General features: G+C 33.7%; 1 protein-coding gene across 3 annotated transcripts; it reads left to right on the top strand.

Moving 5' to 3' along the window:
• The first annotated feature begins 3,076 nt into the window (after nt 1–3,076).
• LOC128188987 (mesenchyme-specific cell surface glycoprotein-like) lies at nt 3,077–10,309 on the top strand. Of its 3 annotated transcripts, XM_052860345.1 has the most exons (13): nt 3,077–3,198; nt 4,806–4,977; nt 5,320–5,541; nt 5,792–5,990; nt 6,262–6,391; nt 6,785–6,899; nt 7,652–7,837; nt 8,079–8,147; nt 8,254–8,489; nt 8,798–9,018; nt 9,115–9,218; nt 9,816–9,865; nt 10,098–10,309. In XM_052860345.1, the coding sequence occupies exons 3-12, from the start codon at nt 5,385–5,387 to the stop codon at nt 9,836–9,838; spliced, it is 1,440 nt and encodes a 479-aa protein (XP_052716305.1). In that variant the 5' UTR covers nt 3,077–3,198; nt 4,806–4,977; nt 5,320–5,384; the 3' UTR covers nt 9,839–9,865; nt 10,098–10,309. The 3 variants fall into 3 exon arrangements, with proteins under 3 accessions (XP_052716305.1, XP_052716302.1, XP_052716304.1); XM_052860342.1 differs by lacking the exon at nt 3,077–3,198 and having other exon boundaries at nt 4,688–4,977; XM_052860344.1 differs by lacking the exon at nt 3,077–3,198 and having other exon boundaries at nt 4,688–4,977; nt 10,095–10,309.
• The last annotated feature ends 14,708 nt before the right edge of the window (nt 10,310–25,017 follow it).

The raw sequence follows: 25,017 nt of genomic DNA, 5'->3' as shown, positions 1-25,017 counted from the left end.
CTATGAATGAAGTTTGCATGTATAGTATCAGACATTCGGTGAATTCTACTATTTGCGCACACATTACGATTCGCACTACTTCGTTAACTGTGCAGTGACAGCTTTGTGTAAATTAAAAATTTCACATTTTGATGCATTTTTCTTGAGATCTTAACTTTCATACAGTGACATAATTATTCAATCATACTTAAATGCTTAAAAAAATTTAATCGTGAAGTTCTCTGGCCTCGCCTACTATAAAAGTAAAGTTAAGTTACATGTGTATTCGGAAAACAACAAAACATTGCAAATTATGCTAGTTGATGCATGTTGTAGTTTCGGGTTAACATTAACTTATTTCATAATACTGATAGTTCATATCACATGCCAATCATTTCTTTAAACGTATACTTTGTTTCTGTACTATTCACCGACAACTTTACAATTACAGCGCCTTTGAACTTATGCACATAAACTTATGTGTGCATATGGCATCCCGATCCCGATTCAGATAAACGTTTTCTAGCCTGGGTCCCTGAGCTACCCATTACGCACAGGAACCAGGCTAGCTCATGCGCAGACTGAATTTTCCCCATAGAATCCGATTTAACCTCGCTTATATATTTTCTGCGTGGACCTCAGGGTCCACGCAAACAGTGATATTGTTCAAAATAAAGAGTCAAGAATATTTTTAGTGACAAATTTATTTTTGTTTTGAACTTCCTGTTACATGTACTGTTATTGTAAATAAAGAAAATGTTTTTTTCACAACATACATGTATATGCACATGCTTTAGTTTTTCGTTTTAGACGGGTAAGCTACGTTCTTCGTCTTCTACATTTATTGCTGTGCTCGCAGCATGTTGAGGGGACTGAGGATATGCACGGGGCACGGAAAACATATACGGAGAAAATATCGGGATTCAGCTTGTGTCCACATTTCGGTCCACAGCCCTGCTTGTGTTGTTTAGAGGATGAGCGGTTCCGAAAGCATTGTCTCGTTATAAAAGAAATGGGCGTGTCTTATGTAAAAATTGACGTTCGATACAAAGTGTGGGACATTCCATTCAAACGAAAAATTTTACCACTTCAATGCGCTTCATTGTACCAATTTGTTATAACAAACAAGCAATCTGTTTTGACAAAAAGCACTATTTTTTATTTTCACAAATTAATAATTATTTTAACACAACAATAATTTTGTATAACAAATGATTTGGTTTATCAATTTAATATTTTTCGTAACAAAAAAAGTTTTTTGTTTTCGCAAATTAATTTTTTGATTAACATTTGTTTTAACAAATTAATACCTATTACAAATGACAAAGTTGTTATATAAAACATTATTAATTTGTTATAAATTCTCGAAATTTCACATCAAATAATAAAATTGTATTTAAAAGAAAAAATTGAGCAAGAACACATACCCCATGTTCTCTCATAACTTTGCTATGATTGCAGATTGTGCATAAGATTTTAAAGGGGGCATAACCCCCAGAAATTTATCACATCAAAACTCGCAAACATGCACAAGTGTTCTTTAGTCTTAACCAACAGCAACATTAAAGTGCAAAAAACTACGCATCTTAAAAATCTTTCCGTTTGAACCAAAAGATATTTTATTTAAAAAGATGCGTGTTAGTTTTGGGTTAAAAGAAAATTTAACAAACCTTCAGGATTTTGGAATTTCCTCTTGATATTCACATCTACACGTTACTTAGAATGTCCTAAAACAGACCAAGCATAGTTTCATATAATTCTATGCATCAGTTTAACGGAAGTCCACTAATACATTCATTACTTTATTAAATACATGGCCAAACATACAAGTTTAATAGGATTGACATTCTCAGAAAATAATAGAATCGAAACCTGGTAATTGGAAATTTACAATACATTGTAGGTGTCCTAAATAACTACGCCGTTTAATATTTACATTGCAAGTGCATTTGTCTGTGATAACACGATGGATCGATTTTGTCATGCATAGTGTATTACATTTCAATTATGAATATTTTAAGATTTAATCGTACAATTGCTGAAAATTATATAAATATAAATACATTCACATGCATATGTAATTATAAATCATCCTTTGGTTATTATGAGGTACGTGATAAAATACAGTCGGGCGTGATCAAATCTATCATAGAACCCTTCGGGCTTTATCAGATTTGGTCACTGATCGTATTCGATAACCTCATAATACTCAAAGAATGATTCCTTATTCCTTAAGGTAGTCCATTCATAACTATCGTATTTTATATCTAATAAATTGCAATTTGATCACTAAAATCTCAGTGTGATTTTAAGGAGTTTATTAAATAGTAAAGTTTCACCCTTGAAATCTTTAATAAAAATTAATTTTAATAAATTTATCATATGTTGAAGTTAACATTGTAGTCTATGGGAAAAATGCATTTTTAAATATTTTCTTTAGTACAAGTAATTCTCTCACATTTCTCTTGGTAAAAAGTTGCAAAAAGCTTTCTCCGTCTTCGAATATGCTAAAATAATTCATAGTTTACCAAACAAATTTTCAGAAAATGATTTTTTTTAAATTTTCCTAAAGGACAGGCAATTCTTTGAAAAAGTTTTAAGTGCAAAAAGTTCATTTAATTGACTACATACATACACCCAAGTTTGGTTTATGTCAGCTTCATAAAAGCTTTAAAATATATACTAGTATTTGATGAAGTAAAGATCAATCAAAATTGTTAAATTCACTTTAGTTATGGATGGACAACCTTAAATAAAATACCTTGCAGCCGTTTCATATTTGGAGTTTTAAGTAGAGGAACTCGTTAAAGGATACTTTATTAATGCAACTAGATTGTTAGATGACGGAATAAACGTTTTGTGCAAGGTCCAAAGCTTTATTGGATGTTTTGAAAATCCAATGTTTGGAAAGAAAACCAATTTTATACCTTTTGGGGAAATAAAAAAAATCCAACAACAGTCCATAGATGTGGATAAAAGTTTAAAACTCTCGAAAAATTCACGAGTATATACATGTGGCTGGTGTATCATGTGTTATGTTCACCTTTACTACCAATAACCTCAAAATGAATACGTCAATGACCTATTTTCAGGGCCTTAAGCCTTGGAATATTTCTTGAAAAATCCCCTTAGTTTTACAAGATGACCAGGATGTTGTTAATTAGCCAATCATCAAAAGAAATGGAAACCTTTTAAAATAAGAAATATAGGGACATTAAGGTAGCGTTCTTACATAAATGTAATCCATTTAATTTTTTAACAGCAACCTTTGAATTCTTGTACTTTCTGTATCTTTTAAGTTACTTTTACAAACATACTGAATTGGACTTTACACAATTTATGGTTCTTGTTTCTGGCTAATTTTTTATTGTGTTTAAAACCTTGAATTTATATTACATAGATACAGTGAATATTTCAAGGTTTTGAATAGGTTTTTGTAAATCGGTTGCTGCAAAACTTTTTTTTAAAATGAATTATTACACAAGACTTAAGGCTAGTTAAGAGCAATTTGCTGTTCAGGATGCATGTAATCTGCTCTACAGCACTATGTTTATGTCAACTTTATCCTTAAGTTGACATAAACAGAGTGCTGTAGAACATCTACCGCGTGTTTGTTGTTGTTGTTTTTTGGTTGTTTTTTTTTTTTTGGTTAAAATTGTTCAATCCAAGTACGCTTCCTTTAACGGTATGAAGTTAAAACTGCTTCTATTCCATACTAAATTAATTACAAGCTGAGAGACGTAAATTTGTGCTATTCTGCTTAAATTTCGGCACATTGGTGACTAGACTGTCTCCTCTTTTTATTAGCAAGAAAGATAAAATGTTTTAGAGCAACTGCAACATTGAAATCTCAGAATGTAATTTGTCAACTAGATAAATGCAAGGGTATTCAAGGCATAAAATTTAACAAAATGAGTGGATGGGGAAAAAATCTTAGTGTCTGGAAATAGATAATCGTGCATGATAACACTGAATTTAATAAATTCTATATCAATTCGTACGTTTCGCTCTTGTGTTGTAGTTGACTGTTATAAATATTTCATTTCAAATCGGTCATTGCAGCAACAGAGATGTTAAATTACAAAAATACATTTTTAAAACAATATCAATAAATAAAAAAAATATTATAAGATATTCTGAGATTATATGGAGAGCATAAGCTAATGAAAACTAAGAATATTTTGTCAGCCAGCAGATAAGACGAATGTTTAAATGCACTCAAATAATTTACAATCTTTTGAAGAAATAAGACATTTTAAGAAATATGATATTTTGTACTAGAGATATTGTTACTCACTTAAAGCTTTTGAAGATTGAATAAGCGAGAAGTCCATTGTCAAAGTTAGGGAAGATAATGTACAATCACCTATGAATTAGAACGATTTAGAAATTGATTGGGGGTCGCATTTTATCCTTATAACTGTCTTTTAAATTCTCTTGCAGTCAACAAAACTGACAGTTCAAACTGGAATTTTATTGTAGTTTAACATTTCATTAAAAAATTCACTGTTTGGTCCGATATGTAAGTGTTATAAAGAAAACGTTTGTAAATAATTATGCTTATTTTCTACGTAGGAATTATTACACAACATGTAAAGCATAATTTTTCTTATCTAACCGGTATTTTGGTCTAATGCATTCATTAATTCCAGCAAGATCCTGTTGTCATCATTACATGAAGGCCAATAAAAACACAAGCACAGCACAGCATGAATCAGACCGGTCGTGTACATGCAAGGGCAATACACGAGCAGTAGACACAAGATACATCGCGTCTTGCAAAATAGAACAACTCCAGTATGTTGAGGAAACTTTTGTCTTTTCAGTTTATTCTGTTCATAGCTTACGTTGGATGTAAAGCTATCAATCTGAAAAAGATTTCCACTTTGTACGTTCCATCCTCCTACTCGGACACAGGGACACCCCTGTTCTCTCCAAAAGCTAAGTCATCCGAACAGTTGGCTTATGACACACAGAGTAAATTTGTCTACGTCGTTGGTAAGTGTTCGTATCTTCTTGCTTTTTTATCAACCTAGTGTAACGAGTCTGAAAAAGGGGTTTTTAGAAAAAAGATTATATGTTTATTATTTAATTGCTAAATTTGGCAATTAATGCCGATTTTGAACGCGCAAGTATTAGTAATATAAACATTGTTTAAATATAAAGTTTTAAAATTAAGTCTCTTTATGATAAGTGTTATACCTGACTTCAAGTTTAAAATATTTATAAAAAAAAGATCGCGTGATTAGTTGTATTTTTTTTTAAATATAAAAGCGGGGGGTGCTATTCACTAAATCCATATACATATTTCACCTTTACAAACGCTAAACCTTTATATAGGATCGTCAAAATTAAACGTCATAGACATAAACGATGTTGAAAATCCTCAAATAATCTACCACAAAATGATGGGAGACTTTGATCCGACTGATGTGGAGTTCTGTGGAGATCACGTCTTTGTCACACTGGACGATAATCAAGACAGTGAAAGGGGCCGGGTTGTTGTGTTCACAAAGTTTGACCCTAAAAAGAAAACAATGGATACTGTTCTTAATATCACAGGTACTAGTACTTGTTAATCATAATTATCGATAATATTAATGAAAACAGTTAATACTGAATAGTTTTCCTACGAAACATTTTGCCCCCCAAAAAAATGTTGCGGTCCTTTATAAATTATTCTCATTTATAATAACAGATGAGGAACTTTATATTCTTTATAATCTGTTTTTTTCGTTTACCTGTGTAAGTTTTATGCATGTCCGCTTCTTTCGTGTGTTCAAGAATCCACAAGAAGATACTTGTATTTCAGTTGGACCTCTTCCGGATATGGTTCAGCCTTCGTCAGACTGTAGAACTGTGTTGATAGCCTTAGAGGGAAAGGCATTTGCAAGGAATGGTGAATTGGTCGACCCAGAGGGAGGAGTCGGGCTGCTGAAGTTCCATGATTTATTGATATCTGCCTCCAATTACTCCTATAAAAGGCTAGATTTCACCCGTTATAACGACGGGTACAATAAGTGTATTTTGACCATTACATAATTTTCTCCATAAATTAATCTAGTATATTGGGATAGTTTTATGGACAAGTTACTAAAATAAATATTGCCATACTCATATCGGCACACTTGTTTTGTATATTCTTAAAATTAGACATTTAGTGTTTCCTTTAATATGCAATATTCGAATATTCTAAAATGTGCTCCTTCATATCTGACAAGTAATTCACCATTGATTTATTTCATGGGGAAATAACTGCCATCCCCAATTATCATGTTGCAGGTGGAACAGCTTGTCGAAGACTGGCGTTCGTTTCATTTATAAAGAACAAAACAACAAATTTTCTCAAGATTTAGAGCCAGAATATATATCATTTAGCAAAGATGAAAGGAAGGCTTATATTTGTCTTCAGGTAAGGTTTTCTTCGGATTTTATATACATATCGGTCTTAAACCATGCAGGTTTTACCACTGCATGATGGCTTTCCTCTTGCAGGTGTTTCAAGTGTTCATGCATATTCATCTACAACCGTTAATGATAATATGCCGATGAATTCTATAAATTATTACTTTAACATTTGACATCTTCAGCCACTAATGATACATCGCTGCTTAGTGCTAGAATTGTAACTGTAGGCGTCAAATTGCACAACAACCTTAACCCTTAACGAAACACGCAAATGTCTACACATTGATATTCATATCATAAATCGGCGATGTAACGGTTGTTACACGTCTTATTTCAAGACATTTTCATTTAAAAACTATTGAATCTTGTAAGTAAGCAATACCATTTTTACTTCAAGGAAAATAATGCCATAGCCGTGGTAGACTTGGGAACAGAAAACATTACGGCTATACATGGACTTGGTTTCAAGAACTGGAGGAATTCTAAGTTAGATGCTAGCGATAAAGACGGAGGTAATCGAGGCTGGATATTTTTTTAACAATCGCGAATCTAAAATCTAGTACCGAATTAGATATCCTGTTCATTTTGATTTAAATGAAAAATATTTACATTTACTTTCTCTCTCTCTATCAAATTGCATTGATTTATTTGAGTGATATTTACGCATAACACAGAAGACACAATCACCAAATCTGGTGCGTATGAATACAATTCTTGAAGAACATGACTGACTCTTCTCGCGACTTCAAGCCAGATCACGACCTGATATTATACTTACACTTATAAATATTTCTTGCTGTAAACATATTTTAACAATAAAATGAATTCAATTGATTAATTTCTTAGTATACCAAAAGTAAATTCATCAAATTACAGAATGAAAAATAAAATTTTCTTATAAGTTATCAAATATCTATGCACTTTTTTGTCAGCATGATTCGGCTGTTCCAATGGCTCTTTTGTTAATTGCACATTACTCGTTGAATAAGGCGGAGATTTTAAAAATAAATCATGTTTTCGGAAAGAGAATAAATGTTAAAAAACGTAAATTTAAGCATTGAATCATTATTTTTTAAAAGATGTGGTCTCATAGCTGCAACGGTGTGTGCAAACAAATTTTCATAACGCGCTAGCGCGCGTTATTCTATTTGTATACACACACCGTTGCAGTTATGAGACCACATATTTCAAAGAATAATGATTCAATGCTTAAATAATACGTCTCAAACTTTTATCATAACATGCAAGTTGATATTTGCAATAGGGATAAATATCAGACCGCTTCCTGTGTATGGTATGTACCAACCTGATGCAATCCATGTAATAAAAGTGAACGGTGAGGAATACCTTGTTACATCCAACGAAGGAGGTGGCAAAGACTACTCTGACTATATACTGAACGCTACTGGCTTCTCTGAGGAAATCCGGGCCAGAGATGTTTCTATATCAGGTACATAGACGTAGTAAGAACACGAAAATCATATTGAAAAAGGAAGAGCGGGGGATTAACAACCTATAAACAAAAATAATGATACTGTATTGTTAATATTCGATAATTTTGTATGCATGTATATCTGAAAATAGTTCAGATAGCCCATCCTTCTTATCAAAAGAATAGAATTCAAAGCATAATTCTGTTTTGATGTTATTTCTAGATTTTTTGGTGTGTGTGTGTTTTTTTTTTTTTTTAGAAAACTCAGAAATTAATCAATGGATGCTGCAGAACAACATTAGTAACTTACTGGATAATTCAGTATTAGGTATATTAATTTCTATTTTTAATCGATTTCTTTCCATGCCGAGTAAATATACTGAGCATTTGTCTTCAGACTACATATACATGTCCATTGTATTTTGTTAAATAAGGAAGGTTAGTGATAACAACAGAAACCGGGAGGTTACCCGATGGGTCTTTTGACAAATTATACACGTTTGGAGGAAGAGGATTTTCTATTTGGAAAGCAGACACAATGGCCTTAGTGTATGACAGTGGAAGTGACGTAGAAGATACCCATGCACAGGCAAGGCCGGACCTTTTTAACGCACAATTAAAAGCCGGCAAAAAAATTAAGAACACAATCGATTACCGTTCTGACAACAAGGTAGATATATTTAAAAGAGAGGGAGAGAGATAAAGAACAAGTTTCGTGGTCATTTTAATGGCCGATATGTGAATAGATTTTTACATTTAGTGTTTTATTTTAAACTCAATTTTAAATTTTAAACTCAATATGATGTTTGTGGAAACGATCAATTCATAATTTAAAGAATTATCATGCATATAAGTATGATTGCATGTCGCATTCATTATTCATTGTGTTAGAATGAATTTCAAGGATCCTGTTTCAACTTGTTAACTGCATTGCATGGTCAAAAATAACAATGTTCCAATTAATCAATTTTTAAACAGGGTCCTGAAAGCGAGAGTCTTGCTATCGGTCATGATGGAGATAAAATCCTCATTTTCGTTGGACACGAACGTCCAGGATCTATAAGTGTGTACTCAGTAAATGGTGACATCTCATCTCCTAAGTTCGAAAGTGTGTTTTGGGATATTCCAAACTCAGAACAAACCTGGACTGAAGCTTTTGAACAGAGAAGCATAAGTGTTATAGACCCAGAAGATTTAAAGTAAGAGAAACAGAGGATATATCAAATAAATTGTCATCTGTAACAGTTATTTGCTACAAATTGTTTTTTTTTCTAATGTTGGTACGTAATGTTTAGGTACATATCAGCGAAGGAAAGTCCAAATGGTCGCCCTCTTCTGTTGGTAGCAGGTTCCGTTAGTGGAACTCTGTCGATTCTGGAGGTCATAGGATTCAACATGGGTAAATAATGGTATTTAAAACCTTAATATCGAAACAGTTATGTATCTTTCTACAGCTAAAGTTAGAATATTTGAATAAGATCGTAAATATCAAGAAGTACGTATTACTATGCGCTGGATGATTGAAAATTTAACTGACAAGAAACATTTAAGTATCTTAAATTTTAACAAACATTAAAACAAAACAATAACCCTCATCTTCACCATTAATAAAATTGATACTAATATACCAACCTCTAGTCTTTCTTCATATGTTTATTGATTTCCCTATTTTTGAAAATTTCACGTTTTACTTTAACATTAATTTCCAAAAGTAGTGTCTATTTGACATATTTTAATTTCAGCAATGAAAATATGTACTATGATTAAAGAAGTCATAATGCATATTTTTGTTGCTAAAATTAAAATATATCAAAAGGACAGTAGGACTAATCAAATCAAATAACATTCAAGTACAGGAAACAATAGAGAACAAAAATTAATCAGGAAAAATATAGACCTCGAGAACTTTCAAACTCAAAGTTAAATTCATTCTTAATACTCTGTTCATTGCCAAAAAAAGAATTTACGTGTCGTGATTATTTTAATTCAATTGCAGTATCAGCTACTGGGGCTGTATGATAAGAGGACTAAATAAGTCCACAAAAGGTAAGTTCAGAACAACATTGTCCCTACCTTATCCTAAAAGCTAGCCTTTGAATAATACTGGTTGCAACTTTTTTCATTCGTTGATTTACTTTATTAATTTTATGGCACAACATAAAGTTATATTATTTCCAATACGTTTATCTTATTACATTACTTTTTAATGATTATTTAAATACCATTGAATTTTTGGAATTTAGATTGATTATTTTTTTATGTCTCTTTAATTAAGCAGATGTGGATATATATTGGATAGCTGTCATTCATCTCGGCATAGTATGGGATGATAGCTTTCTAAAGTCCTAGTGATGCAGAAATACTACGTTCTATTAAATATTATTATGTGTATTGTTTATCTAAATTCAACAAAGTTTTAACATTATGTATTCTGTTATACGCCTTTCAATTCAATATAAGAGAATAGAAAATAAAATCAAAGAACGAATTTTTGTCGAGTTTGATAATTATGGTCTAAAATATGCAGATAATTCGGTTCGAAGCAAACTATTTTTTTTTTAAATGACCATGCTGAACGAGTATTTCATAAATTGCTTGTGATCTGAAATGCAAAGAAATGCAAAGTTACATTATCCAAAGTTTACTCTTTTGCGTAACAACATAATTGACTTCATTTTAAAATAAATGGACATGTATATCACAAAATCTCTTGAAAAGAATTAAATTTGCTCAGTGCTAGCTTTAAACCTTCCTTTTATTACTTGAAATTACTTTGTTTAATATTACTCAACTGTAAATAACATCAATGTCATTAAGATAAAACCACGGGTCAACGGGTCAATTTTGACGGACAGCATGACTACCGAATGACATTCAGCAAAATAAGACATGGGCGAAACAAATGACCTTGATTTGTTGGAAACACTCTCTAGTTTTAAGGACATATTAGGCGTCTACAACGACTATTCTTAGTGCACCACTGTTTTTGAACTTAATTATTGCCTCCTTCCAAATCAAAGTCAAGACAGTCAGACGTTATTTCTAACCTAAATTAAATCCTCTGAACATTGGCAGATTTTAAAGATGAGTAATAATTGACTACAACGCATAAAAATAATACTGAAACTTACAGGGAATGTATTTTCATTTATTAAATAAAAGGATCATTAACATTTGATATATAAGAAGTTGGTTACTTTGGTTTCAGATGTACACTACTGCCAATGCGAATCCCGTATTTTTATCAATGAATAAAAGCACGACTTTATTACTTTTGGAGAAAAAAATAATTGGACAGGACAAACAACTCAATATCAGACATCTCTTGTCCTGAATTGGGAATGGACGCTTATCACTCTCTCTGAAATGCACATATTTTAGATGATTATTGTAAAGTGTATAATTGCAAATTTGCAAGGTTTTCGAACAATTAAATAATAAAATTTATTCACGCTTAAGCATGTTCATTCTCTTAACACGTGCAGGCCAGAAGTAAAAGTGCAGTTTGTGACTGACCTCTTTGACTGTTAAACCATTAAAAAACAAATTGAGTTTTAGAAAATGGTTCTTATTGGTATTTATAAAACTATTAACCATTATTTTTAAGTTTAGCAAAGCAAAATATTTTTATATATAATTGATTTCGATATAATTTTAAACAGTATTGATTTGCAAGTAACTTAATAGCATACCGTTCTTCATTTTTACATTGTGGCTTTAGTTTCAACAAAAACAGAATAACCGATCCTGTAAGAAATGAGAAATATCTGACATGCTGATCTTATATTTAATTCTAAATACAGTACATTGTTTTATCATTAAAATTAATGATCATTTCCAATATATATACATAAATCATCCACTATATAATGCATGAACCAAATATTTCATAATAGCCAAAAACGAACTCAAGTTAATCTGACTTCAAAGTATTTTCATATTTAAAAACTCTAGTAAAAAACACACGGTAAATTTATCGTTATAAGGGATTGGGTTTAGGTCATGAAATGCATATACATATCGAGAGTGAACTGTGTGTCATATACGTAGTGGGAACGGTAACATTGAATTCACAACTCAGTGTCAGACTTATCTTGTTCCGATTTTAGGATTCTTTAACATGATCTTCTTTAGATAATTTACCATGTTAAATAAAGTAAACCTTTTTTTCTTAAAAAATTTGAAATTCCATCATGAATGATGATAAATTTCGATGATAAATGATAAACGAAAATTTTCTGTTCAATAAACTCAATATGGGAGTCTTTACCTATGATCCTTTTTGAGCAAAAAAAATTGTCTACCATAATTAGGGTCTTCCGTCTTCAGCGGAAGACCCTTCTATTATTCTTCGGTTTCTTTTTCACTTTTCTTATTATTATTAGGGTCTTCCGTCTTCAGCGGAAGACCCTTCTATTATTCTTCGGTTTCTTTTTCAATTCTATTATTATTATTATTCTTTTTTTCCTTACACATTTTGTGCAGGCGATTTCTCGGAAATGGCTGATTCGATTTCCGTCAAATTAAGCGTCAAAGTTCTGAAGCGAGAGTCCGAGTAGCTCAGTCGTTATAGTCGTGGACATGGCCCAGGCGACCCGGGTTCAAGCCTCGAGTGCCGCAATTTTTTTTTCTCTTTTTTTTTCGCTTAGATCTACGATTTTATCTTTGAATTGATAAGTTTAATCTTATTTATTCAAAAATTGGACGGAAGACCCACTCGTTGCTCGCAACGAGATCGAATCTAGTTATTATTCTTTTTTTCCTTACACATTTTGTGCAGGCGATTTCTCGGAAATGGCTGATTCGATTTTCTTCAAATTTTTACTGATGATGCCTCTCCATCTGAGGTTTGTACCCCCGTGACATTTTTTCAAAATTTACTTCCGGTCGGAAGTTATCGCCGTTTTACGATTTTTTAAAGTCAATTTTGTCTCTTAGGTTTCTCAAAAACGAGTAAAGATATAGGGCTGAAACTTTCAAAAATGATAAATCTATCGTTTATCTGGTGCACCTCGGTCAAGAAAATGTCAGCCGTCACTTCCGGTCGTATCCGGAAGGAAATTTTAAAAATTGAATTTTTCGACTTTTTTATTTTTGAATATTTTTTTTTTTGAAATTTTTACACCTGATAGTGACCCTCTCACTGATTTAGAATATGTAATTTGTTTTAAAATCGATGAAGGCATTCTCGAGAAATTAAGCGTCAAAGTTCTGAAGCGAGAGTCCGGGTTCAAGCCTGGAGTGCTGCAATTTTTTTTTTATTCTATTTCGCTCAGATGTACGTTTTTATCTTTGAATTGATAAGTTTGATCTAATCTATTCAAAATCGGACGGGAGACCCACTCGTTGCTCGCAACGAGATCGAATCTAGTTAGGGTCTTCCGTCTTCAGCGGAAGACCCTTCTATTATTCTTCGGTTTCTTTTTCAATTCTATTATTAGGGTCTTCCGTTTTCAACGGAAGACCCTCTTGTTATTCTTCGGTTTCTTTTTATTATTATTATTATTATTCTTTTTCTTTTCTTCTGACTCCTTTTTTGCTTCATAACTCAAAAGGTTTTTAACCGATTTTGATGAAATTTTCAGAGATTTTTGCAAGTTGGCGTCCCTCAAAAGTATTAAAATTTTAAAGAGAACGTCACGTCCGTTTTGACGTGACGTCAATTTTAAAAATTTAAAAAAGTCATTTTGTCCCGGACTTTTCTCGAAAACGCTTTAAGATAGAGGCTTGAAATTTTCAATGGTTATGATTTGGTCGATTTACCTCTGTAATAAGGCTCGAAATGAAAATCTATCACTTCCGGTCCAAACCGGAAGTGAAACAAATTTTTCGAAAAAAAGAATTTTCTGATCAAATCAAAAATGAATATGTGTTTTGTAAAGCTTATTTAGCTGAATCTAACACTGAAAGCCGTTTTAAAATCGGACGATGCATTACAGATATATCGGGGTTTGAAAATCGATTTTTCCGGAAATTTTGATTCCGCGTCCTTGGTTTAAAAAATAGCGTAATGTTCAAAGTAAAGTTAACTCGTACCAAAAATAATTGTTAAGTCGTACTTGAACACATTCGGAAATTTTTTTGTTAAGTCGTTCTTAAAATCGGAAAGGTGTTTGTTAAGTCGTACTAAAAATCATTCGTATTTTGTTAAGTCGTACCAGGAATAATTCGATTTTTTCATCTTTTTATTTAAGTTACTCTTGTTATTGGTTTAAGAGCTCTGCTTCCTACAGGAACTCCCAGCTTTACTTCCGACATTAACGGAAGACCCACTCGTTGCTTTGCAACGAGCTTTGCTCTAGTTATTATACTTTTTCTTTTTTTTTCTGACTCCTTTTCGGCTTCATAACTCAAAAAGTTTTTGACCGATTTTTATGAAACTTTCAGAGATAATGTGTAACTATTATCCCTCAAAGATGTTAAAGTTTTCTTGACAACGTCACTTCCGTTTTGACGTAACGTCATTTTTAAAATTTTCAAAAAGTCATTTTGTCCGCGGCGTTTCTCAAAAACGCTTTAAGATAGAGGCTTGAAATTTTCAATGGTTATGATTTGGTCGATTTACCTCTGTAATAAGGCTGGAAATGAAAATCTGTCACTTCCGGTCGAAACCGGAAGTGAAACAAATTTTTCGAAAAAATGAATTTTCTGATCAAATCAAAAATGAATATGTGTTTTGTAGAGCTTATTAAGCTGAATGTAACACTGAAAGCCGTTTTAAAATCGGACGATGCATTACAGAGATATTGGGGTTTAAAAATTGATTTTTCCGGAAATTTTGATTCCGCGTCCTTGGTTTAAAAAATAGCGTAATGTAAAAAGTAAAATTAACTCGTACCAAAAATATTTGTTAAGTCGTACTGTAACACATTCGGAATTTTTTTTATTAAGTCGTACTTGAAATCGGAAAAGTTTTTGTTAAGTCGTACTAAAAATCATTCGGATTTTGTTAAGTCGTACCAGGAATAATTCGATTTTTTTCATTTTTTTCTTTTAGTTACTCTTGTTGTTGGTTTAAGAGCTCTGCTTCTTACAGGAACTTCCAGCTTTACTTCCGACATTGACGGAAGACCCACTCGTTGCTTTGCAACGAGCTTTGCTCTAGTTATTATTATTCTTTTTTTCCTTACACATTTTGTGCAGGCGATTTCTCGGAAATGGCTGATTCGATTTCCTTCAAATTTTCACTGATGATGCCTCGCCATCTGAAGTTTGTACCCCCGTGACATTTTTTCAAAATTTACTTCCGGTCGGAAGTTATCGCCGTTTTAAGATTTTTTAAAGTCAATTTTGTCTCTCAGGTTTCTCAAAAACAAGTAAAGATATAGGACTGAAACTTTCAGAGATGATAGATCTATCGTTTTTCTGGTGCACCTCGGTCAAGAGAATGTCAGCCGTTACTTCCGGTCGTCACCGGAAGGAAATTTGAAAAATTGAATTTTTCGACTTTTTTATTTTTGAATATTTTTTTCGGAAATGTTTACACCTGATAGTGACCCTTTTACTGATTCAGAATATGTACTTTGTTTTAAAATCGATCAAGGCATTCTCGAGAAATTAAGCGTCAAAGTTCTGAAGCGAGAGTCCGAGTAGCTCAGTCGATAGAGTCGTGGACATGGCCAAGGCGACCCGGGTTCAAGCCTCAAGTGCCGCAAATTTTTTTTTTACTTTTTTTCGCTTAGATCTACGGTTTTATCTTTGAATTGATAAGTATGATCTAATCTATTCAAAAAATGGACGGAAGACCCACTTGTTGCTCGCAACGAGATCGAATCTAGTTAAGGTCTTCCGTTTTCCAACGGAAGACCTTATTGTTTTCGTTCGGTTTCTTTTTCCCTATTATTTTTTTTCTTACGTATTTTGTGTACACGATTTCTCAACAACTACTCGGCCGATTTACATGAAACTTTCAGATCTGATAGATATTTTTCTGAACCTTATTGCAAATTTTTTTAATTTTGACGTCACTTCCGGTTTTGAGATATTAACGATTGAACGATTTTTGGAGGGTCGGCTTGTCCACGAAGGTTCTCATAAACTAAAAAAGATATTGAGTTCAAAATTTCAGGAATGATAGATGAAAGATTGTAGATATGTAATAGAGCATTTATAATTTTTCAGCGCAAAAAGCGCCGAAGTTCGGTAGGGCTCAAAAAATGAGATAAAAAAGCGTTGTGATTTTGCATAGATTTCTTAGTTTATCTTTTTTCCCGGAAATATTTTGTTAAAACATGTAGAACAGAAAAGATTTATGTTTAAAAGAGCTTTCATATGACATCAAGAAAAAAGAGCTGGCACCTCAAGTTAGGAACCTAGAGTTCTTGAAAGTTATCGCTTAATAACTCAAACGTGGTTAAGATTTCGATATGGCTGTCGCTGCAAAAGTTGTTCATTATGATCTTATCAATGTCATGACAATAATATTTTGTTCGGGTATTGCGTAATATGAGTGTAAAAAGCTAGACTTGTTACCAGGTATTGGTGTTTTATTTGGCTAATAAACGGGGTGTTAGTGCGTATAACTGACATAAAGGGCACCAGTTTATATACGGAAAGTGTTTAAACATTTAAATTATTTTCTAGTGAAACATATTATTGATAAAAGAACTCATTCTTTGCAATGCCTTTGAGTCGCTTTTAAAATCTAGCTGGATTCGGAGCTGCGTATGTGAACACCCTTGCCCGCGGCCGAGGAAATAGGTCGCGGCTGGACTAGCGTGCGGTCTGCCGTTATCTAATACACAAGATTTGCGTCTTGCTGTAATGCACACACGTGTTTATGTGGCTTCAAACACAAAAACTCCGATTTTAATAGTAAATAAAAAAGATAACACTTTTACCTACTGCCATATAAAGTGAGTAAATAAAGAAGATTACTCTTTTACCTACTACCATATAACGTGTACCAGGTTACATGCGGAAAGTGTTTTAACAGTTTAATTCTATTCTAGGGAAACACACTGGATAAAAGAATTATTTCTATGCAATCCATTTGAGTCGCGTTTAAAATCTTGTTGGATTTCGAGCTGCATGTATGTAAACAATTATACGTATCCGATCCCTTGCCTGCGGCCGAGGAAATAGGTCGCGGCTGGACTTAAAAGCTATGGAGGGTAATCGTGTTCAAAAATCCAGACATGTAAACTTGTAAATCCGAATATGCAATCGTGTTGATGTGTCAGCCTGGGCATGAATATGTGTAATTCTGATCGCGTAACCTATAAAACTCGGGCATAAACACGTGTAAGATTTGACTCAGTTCCTTCGCATGATGCACATTTTGCAACTTTATTGTTTACATTAGTTAATTAAACCTTTAACTTTGCACAATTTCAATCCGTAGTTTCTGCGTTTGTAACTTCAGGCTCGGCAATAGCACATCTGACATGATACAAATTGACAAATGTAAAGTCTACAAGTTTGTCGAATTTTGACATGACCTTATATGGCAACTGCCTTGCTGCGGGAAAAGGCATGCTGTAACCGCTGGACCGGAATGAACGAAAAATAAACATAATATTCAGCTAAACTGTTGCAATAAGCTTTTAATGAACGACACCTTTTCTATCGAAAACACCGGTATTATTTTTAGAAAAAAAAATTGAGGTATGATTGAAACTGAACCAAACAGGAAGAGGTTCATGTAGAAAAAAAATAGTTGCCGATGTGACGAATGCGCTAATTACCGTAATATAATTATCATGATATTATAAAAGGAAATGCCTAATATCTTATATCTCTAAAAAAAAAATTGACATGTAATTTAAACTGGGATATAAGTAAATGCGTACTCTTTTCTAGAAATGAGACGGATCAAGAAATTTCCTAAGGAGGTAAATATATTTTGAGCGGCATGGGGTTCGAAGACCGCCGTGAGGTCCCATATAACTCCATTGCTTCTGAATTCTAAGAATTTTGAGAGTGAATGTTTAACCAGGTTTCTGATTATTGAAATAGTAAAAATTGCAGACGGGCGAGTGGCTGTCAAAAAGGTACCCTTATTGTACCGATAACTCTTCGAATAGTTTTCAAGATAGGAAGTTGTTCTTTTGCAGATCATTTATACATATATATCAGAAGTATGCAAATTGCTAGGATTTTGATTTCTGATAATTTATAAAAATATCAGCTGTTGAACTTAGTCATTTTTTGGCAAAAACATTGCATATAGAGTACCCCATTTTTACTCTTGTTATTTTTCTGAATTAGTTAGAATAAACGACCTGCAAGGATTTGGTAATTTTTCGCGGAAAAATGTATGTTACTTTACATTATTTATACTTTTTGTTGTTGTGTAAGTGAAAGATAAATAATAACACAATCTTCAATAATAATAAAAAAAACTAACGCATATTTTTTGTGCGCCGTAAATTGAAGTTTTACTATGGGAGGCACTGTAGCTCAAAGATCGTCCATCTGTATTTTTAGACAGGGAGCTACAGACCTGCAGCTACAGACCTGCAGCTAGTTCACAAGTGGCTGTAAAGCTGTATTATACTAGCGCATATTTTTTGTGCGCCGTAAATTGAAGTTTTACTATGGGAGGCACTGTAGCTCAAAGATCGTCCATCTGTATTTTTAGACAGGGAGCTACAGACCTGCAGCTACAGACCTGCAGCTAGTTCACAAGTGGCTGTAAAGCTGTATTATACTAGCCCTCCAGAAAATTTTTATCAGCCAACTTCACAAAGTGACTCTGTATTCAACCGACATTCAGGACGTCATACTCAATCCCGTAATAATTGCTTAAAATAATTTTTAAAAAATGTAAATTTTTACCTGCATGATAGGCTTTTTTTCCTTTATATTGCCGACAATGCAAAGAAACATTTCTTAAAATAACCTTATCTTTGGAATTTTTATTCATTTTTTTAAAGAGGATGTCGCTTCTTATGTCTCATATTACCGGGTAATCACAATCTCAAAACCAATGTCTTTAAATAGTTTGTTTTTCTTATCGATAACTTTGCAACTCAGCTGACGGACCCCGTGTAATTTTTCGCGTGGTGGGGGGGTGGGGGGGGGGGGTCTTGTCACAACTTTGTGGTAGCGATAAGGATGCATTTGGAGATATTTTCTAATTCAGCAGAGGCCTATACTTTAACAATTTGTTGCATGTACTCTAATAACAGTGGCATCGGAAGCAAATTGAAAGGGAGGGGGGCTAAACTAATCATGAAAAATATTGACAAGAATTCCCATAATCATGAAAATTCTAATCCGTGTAGGAGGGTATACCAATAACTCCAATCTTACCTGCCCAATCCCCCCCAAATCATGAAATTCTTAATCCGTGGTGGTGGTGGTTAGGGGGGGGGTGCTAATATACCTACTATGACTCTAATTTTCAATATCACTATTAATATTTCATTCTCTTTAAGGTCTTTTAAGGAACAATTTTGTTTGCTGCGAGGAAAAAGTAGGGGGGGGGGTTGAATCCTCCCTGTTGCTATGTTCCTAATGGTTAGGTCTAACAAAAAAGGTTCAGACGCCTATGAATAAAAATGCGTATATATCTGTATACACGTGTATTCAAACAAAGTCATTAAATGTAATTTTTTCAGTTCTAAGAGGATATCTGAAGCCGATCGAATTCTTTACTCGCATCTTTTATACATTCTCTTGATAAAATGTACACCAATCTCATAATTTAATTTTTCGAAAAATAATACTCTATGAAATGTTGTTGTCCAGAGATAATATGATTATAGGCTTACCTAATATTTTTTTTCATTTATTCCGTCCCTATTCCGGCGATTACGGCATGCCTTTACCTGCAGCTAGCCTTTTTCTATCAGTGACGTCGCTGTTTCCATATAAGGTCATGTCAAAATTCGACAAACTTGTAGACTTTACATTTGTCAATTTGTATCATGTCAGATGTGCTATTGCCGAGCCTGAAGTTACAAATGCAGAAACTACGGATTGAAAGTGTGCAAAATTGAAGGTTTAATTAACTAATGTAAACAATAAAGTTGCAAAATGTGCATCATGCGAAGGAACTGAGTCAAATCTTACACGTGTTTATGCCCGAGTTTTATAGGTTACACGATCAGAATTACACATATTCATGCCCAGGCTGACACATCAACACGATTGCATATTCGGATTTACAAGTTTACATGTCTGGATTTTTGAACACGATTACCCTCCATAAAAAGCGAGCGGTCTACCGTTATCCAATACACAAGATTTGCGCCTTGTTGTAATGCACACATGGCTTTATTATGGTGTTCCGATGGGGCCACTTCGACCTTCGCACTTTCGCCTTTAGGTCGAAGATGCGAGAGTGCGAAGTTGCGAAGGCGAAAGTGCGAGAGTGCGACGGCGAAGGAGCGAAAGTGCGAAGATGCGACGGCGAAGCGCGAAGATGCGAAGGCGAAAGCGCGAAGGTGCGAAGGCGAAGGAGCGATACTACTATCGCTCCCTCGCCTTCGCAACTTCGCACTCTCGCCTTCGCACTTTCGCACTTTCGCCTTCGCCTTTTTTGATAGCATTCAGAAAGTCTCGGTCTATTACATAGAATTTGATGCAGGCACCGTACTCGCCAAGGTTTTCCGATTAATCCATGATATCATTGGTACGCATGCGCTTAGCCATTGTGCTTACTATGAATGTTTATAAATATTTTAATGTGTATATGTGACATTTATGTTTACCAGTGCTGGCTATGCCTAATCGTTATATACTCCATATAAAATGTAAGGTCCGCCATAATGTATACATACATGTATGTACTTCCAGAATCCTGTCACTTACCAGCTGTCTGTTTACCGTAGATTCTAATTTCATTATGCGACACTCCTTGCTGATGTATGGATATAGAGGTGGAGAGGGGGTCCGCCCCCCCCCCCCGGAAAATTCAATACTAATAACTTCACACATGCAGTAAAGGGGGAGAGGGTCCGGATCTCATCCGCCCGGAAAATTTAATTTTATTAATTAATATAATAAAATCTCCAAAATATGTCTCAGAACCCTCCCCCATCCCCGACAAATATAATTATTTATCCACCCCACCCCCTAGAAAAAGTTATGGATCTGCGCAGGCTGTTGAAAATAAATTCTAAAAAGTTCATCGTCTGCCTCAGATGTCCTTTTATACAGCTAAAATTGTCTTTAAACGATAAAGAGCTCCACAATTATAAAAAGGCGAAGGCGAAAGTGCGAAGATGCGAAGGCGAGAGTGCGATAGTAGTATCGCTTCTTCGCCTTCGCAACTTCGCACTCTCGCCGTCGCAACTTCGCGCTTCGCCGTCGCATCTTCGCACTTTCGCTCCTTCGCCGTCGCACTCTCGCACTTTCGCCGTCGCAACTTCGCACTCTCGCACCTCGACCTAAAGGCGAAAGTGCGAAGGTCGAAGTGGCCCCATCGGAACACCATACTTTATTCATGTAGATGCAAAAACACAAAGAATTCCGATTTTAACGATATTAAAGAGTAAAAGAAAAACGATTATACCATTACCTACGAAGTAATGCTGTTTTTGTATCGTAATTGAAAAATAAATAAATAGTATGACTGTCATTGAAATAAGGCGTTCTTTGTGATTTTGTCTATGTCATGAAATAGTATTATTGTTGGAAAATGAAATTCAGTTATCATACTGCAAACATGTCAAACCCACCACGTTGGGTTTACATTTATACATAGCACGGACCGAGGATATGCCGCGCAAGTGTACAACCGATTTGCTGTAGTCTCGGACACATGCTTCTCGTGTATATACGTTATCACACAATTGAATGTTCATTCATTCTTTGTTAAATTAAATTTTATTTTCAATTATTTTGGTTAACGATGCATCAAACCATTGATTTAAATCAAAGTGCGTAAAGTAAAAACAAATGCGATCAATGAATATAATACAATGTTTTACAATCGTACTAGTTGAAATGTAAATACATTCACCTGTGTCTATTTCTGACATTTTGCTGCTGAGAAGTTAATGCATTACATTACCTACTTCAACAAAATATAGGTGATATTCACAAAATGATTATTCCAACACACACATCGTAAGTATCTGTAATATGTGATAATTCATTTGGCTAACAAAATATATAAGAATCTTTTTATGAGCTAAGAGAGAGAGAGAGAGAGAGAGAGAGAGAGAGAGAGAGAGCAAAAGTTGAAATATATTTAAAAAGCGTTCGAGATAAGGCAATGTTACATGCTTGCGGTAGGTGCGGGCACGATAAAACTAACCATTTTCAAACAAGTTTTTTTTATATTCAGGTCGTAAAAGACTAAGGGTCACACTATTCGTTTAACCTTTTTTCAATGGTAGTCTGATTCATAAAAAAGAATATTCATTGCTGATTTTATTCTTTTGTTAATAGATTTTATTGTTTGTTATTGAAATTTTATTCTGAAAGAAAGAAGTTTTGATTGGATTCGGACAGTTTAAGATCGAGTAGAGGATAATCACATGATTAAAAATACTTCTCAGTAGAGAAGGGAAATTTTCAAATCAAATGGGCTTTGCATATTCAGGCACACTCTGATATTTAATATATAAATTATATATACTTTAATAAAACGTCTGTATGCTTTATTATGTATTTTCCGTCTGATTAGGACTGTTCCTTCCTAAAAGAGGCGCTCGGCGATCGCGTAAAGAACGTTCTGTAAAGTACAACACCTGATCGGAGTACATGATTATATGTATTTTATAAAAGCGAAATTGTAGAGGTTATGGAGTCAATAAGCAAATCAAATTTGCCAATTAAGCAATAGCAGTTATCCAATGCCTATGATTGATAATTTTACAAGGTAAGTTAAATACATGTAAATAGGAATTTTAAAGCACTACCCGTCCCCTTGTTAAGAGCTTCCGTTTCCGACATTCTTTTCTTTTATTAACGATTTTTGTACACGCATTTTCTCGGAAATGGCTCAAATTTTGATACACGGCCCCGATAAGAAGACCCGTAAAATTTCTTTCTCAAATATATCTATCAAGAGCGGTCTAAAATTTCAAACACTGGTTGCATGAATAACATTTAAGTTATTTTTTGCAAATTATATGTGCATGAAATGACAATTTTCCTGTAATGTAACAAAAATTACACATTGTGAAATCTAAAAGTTTCTAAATTTATCATTGAAATTAATATTTTTAGACGACCCATGCAGTAAGTTTCTTTAGCCGAGTATTTCGTTCAACAGCGCATCGATTGAACATTTCAGCTTGGTTTGCAACAAAAGGGTGAAACGACCATGATATTTGACAGATTTGGCTAAAAGGAGTTTAAAAGTTATGGATACAAAATACAAGTGCGATTATATTTTGTAGGAGAAAAAAATAATAAATATACGTTTGCCATAAATACAAAATTTTATCATGAGAATATTTTAACATTTAGATCCACCGAATATTTCCATTTCTCCTCATTGTTTGGTGCCTGATATGAAATTATAACGTTTCGATGTAAAATGAGGGGATGACAAACGTTATCGGCAGTCTTACTCCCGCAGTTTTCTGAATCACGGCCTGAAAAAAAATGGGGTGAACTTATAATCTAATTATGGGAAAAATGCGTATTTATTTATAACAAGAATTAACGGTATAAACTAGAATAAGTTGCTACTTTGCATCTGTATTCACGGTTGCTAAAATCAATAGCAACGACAGAAAAATTGGTCGATAATTGAGTATCTCGCAGAAGGCCGATTATTCGATAAGTGGCCGGACTACGGTAGTTAACTCTTACTAATTATAAGCAGTCGGGGTTTTTTTTCATCGCAGCGGTGTACAGAATAGACAGGATCCGGATTGCACAACACTTTTTAAACAAAAATGTTAGGGAAATGTCAAGGGGCTGAATAATGTCGCCGGATTGGACAGCATGCCGGAATACACAATATCCGGATCCAACGAGTTTCAACATGTACATTTTTTTTCATTGAAATATGGCTTAATTGACTGAGAAAACTACTGCAACGTATATTAAATTGCACACATACTTGGCATAACCATCGTTTAAAAGCGTACAATTGTTTTAATGAAAATCGGACCAAGCAGCTTTAACATTTAGATTTACATGTGTAATTAAGACACTTTCTTAGTCATATGCATGATCCTGTACATCAATTATTTTCAATACCTTTTTACTCTCCAAAATAATCTCCAATTCCATTCACAACTGTTGTCATTCAAAATCACGTTAAACAAAATTTCAGATTTTGAGTCGATCTCAACTGCTATACATGTATATCCAAGGAATCTATTGATTTTATCATGTGTTACGTAATTAGGTTTCTAATGGTCTAACGTCCAAAATTTGATCACCCATATATCATTTGATATTTGATCTTTCATTCGATATCAAAAAAGAGGGCTTGCCTCTCACAGTAGGGGACCAGAGGGCTCTTAAGTCTTTACTGAGAGATATTTTTTGAAAGATCATAAAAGCAGATATGTTATCTTATAGTTATGTATCCAAGAAATGTAATGATTTTACCATGCAGTACATAATTAGAGGTTTTCAGAGGTCAAATGTCCGAAAAAATTAATTACCCATATATCAGAAAGGAAAAATCTTTGGAAATGCAGTATAGAAGCAAACATGCTCAAAATGATGCACAAAACAATATTCAACCTAAAAAAAAAGTCGTTAAACGGCCCTTACATGTATAAGGAGATCGGTCCCAAAAACTTTTTTTTACATATATCTCAGGAACGGTAATGAATTTCTAAACACTTGCTGAACAAAATGTGTTTAAAATTAGACGACCTTTCATTTGATATTAAGAAAAAGGGACTGTCTGCCTAAATGTGGGATCAAGATGGGCCTAAAGTCTCTTATCAATATAGTCATTTACTGAGTCATGTTTTATAATAGGTCATTAAAGCAAAATTAGGGATACGTTTATAGATCCTAACAATATAATGATTTTTCTCTTGCACTACCTAGCGAGGGATTTTAGGGGCCAGAGGTAAAAAAAAGTTAAATCTTTTCTATCTCAATTGGAAGAAATACTAGTATTTAAAAAAAGCAACTTAAGAGAACTTATAACAAATATTACAGGAAAGCATTAGTGCTCAACTCCTGTTTCCAGATCATGTTTTGTTGTCGAAAATTAAAGTTGATGACGTCATATCACCTTCTAAAAATCGGACGGAAGACCTCCTCGTTGCTCGCAACGAGATCGTGTCTAGTTATTATTATTATTCTTTTTTTGTCCTACAAAT

The sequence above is a fragment of the Crassostrea angulata genome, chromosome 6, assembly GCF_025612915.1.
Source record: "Crassostrea angulata isolate pt1a10 chromosome 6, ASM2561291v2, whole genome shotgun sequence".
NCBI classification, from domain to species: domain Eukaryota; kingdom Metazoa; phylum Mollusca; class Bivalvia; order Ostreida; family Ostreidae; genus Magallana; species Magallana angulata.
This window is presented reverse-complemented; position numbering and strand designations above follow the sequence as displayed.

Bases quoted from the DNA above. Each gene is read 5' to 3' on its own strand.
- LOC128188987 (XM_052860342.1), top strand. From the start codon at position 4,779: ATGTTGAGGAAACTTTTGTCTTTTCAGTTTATTCTGTTCATAGCTTAC. The intron at 5,542-5,791 runs GTACTAGTACTT...CTTGTATTTCAG, and splicing joins TACTGTTCTTAATATCACAG to TTGGACCTCTTCCGGATATG. The intron at 6,392-6,784 runs GTAAGGTTTTCT...TTTTACTTCAAG, and splicing joins AGGCTTATATTTGTCTTCAG to GAAAATAATGCCATAGCCGT.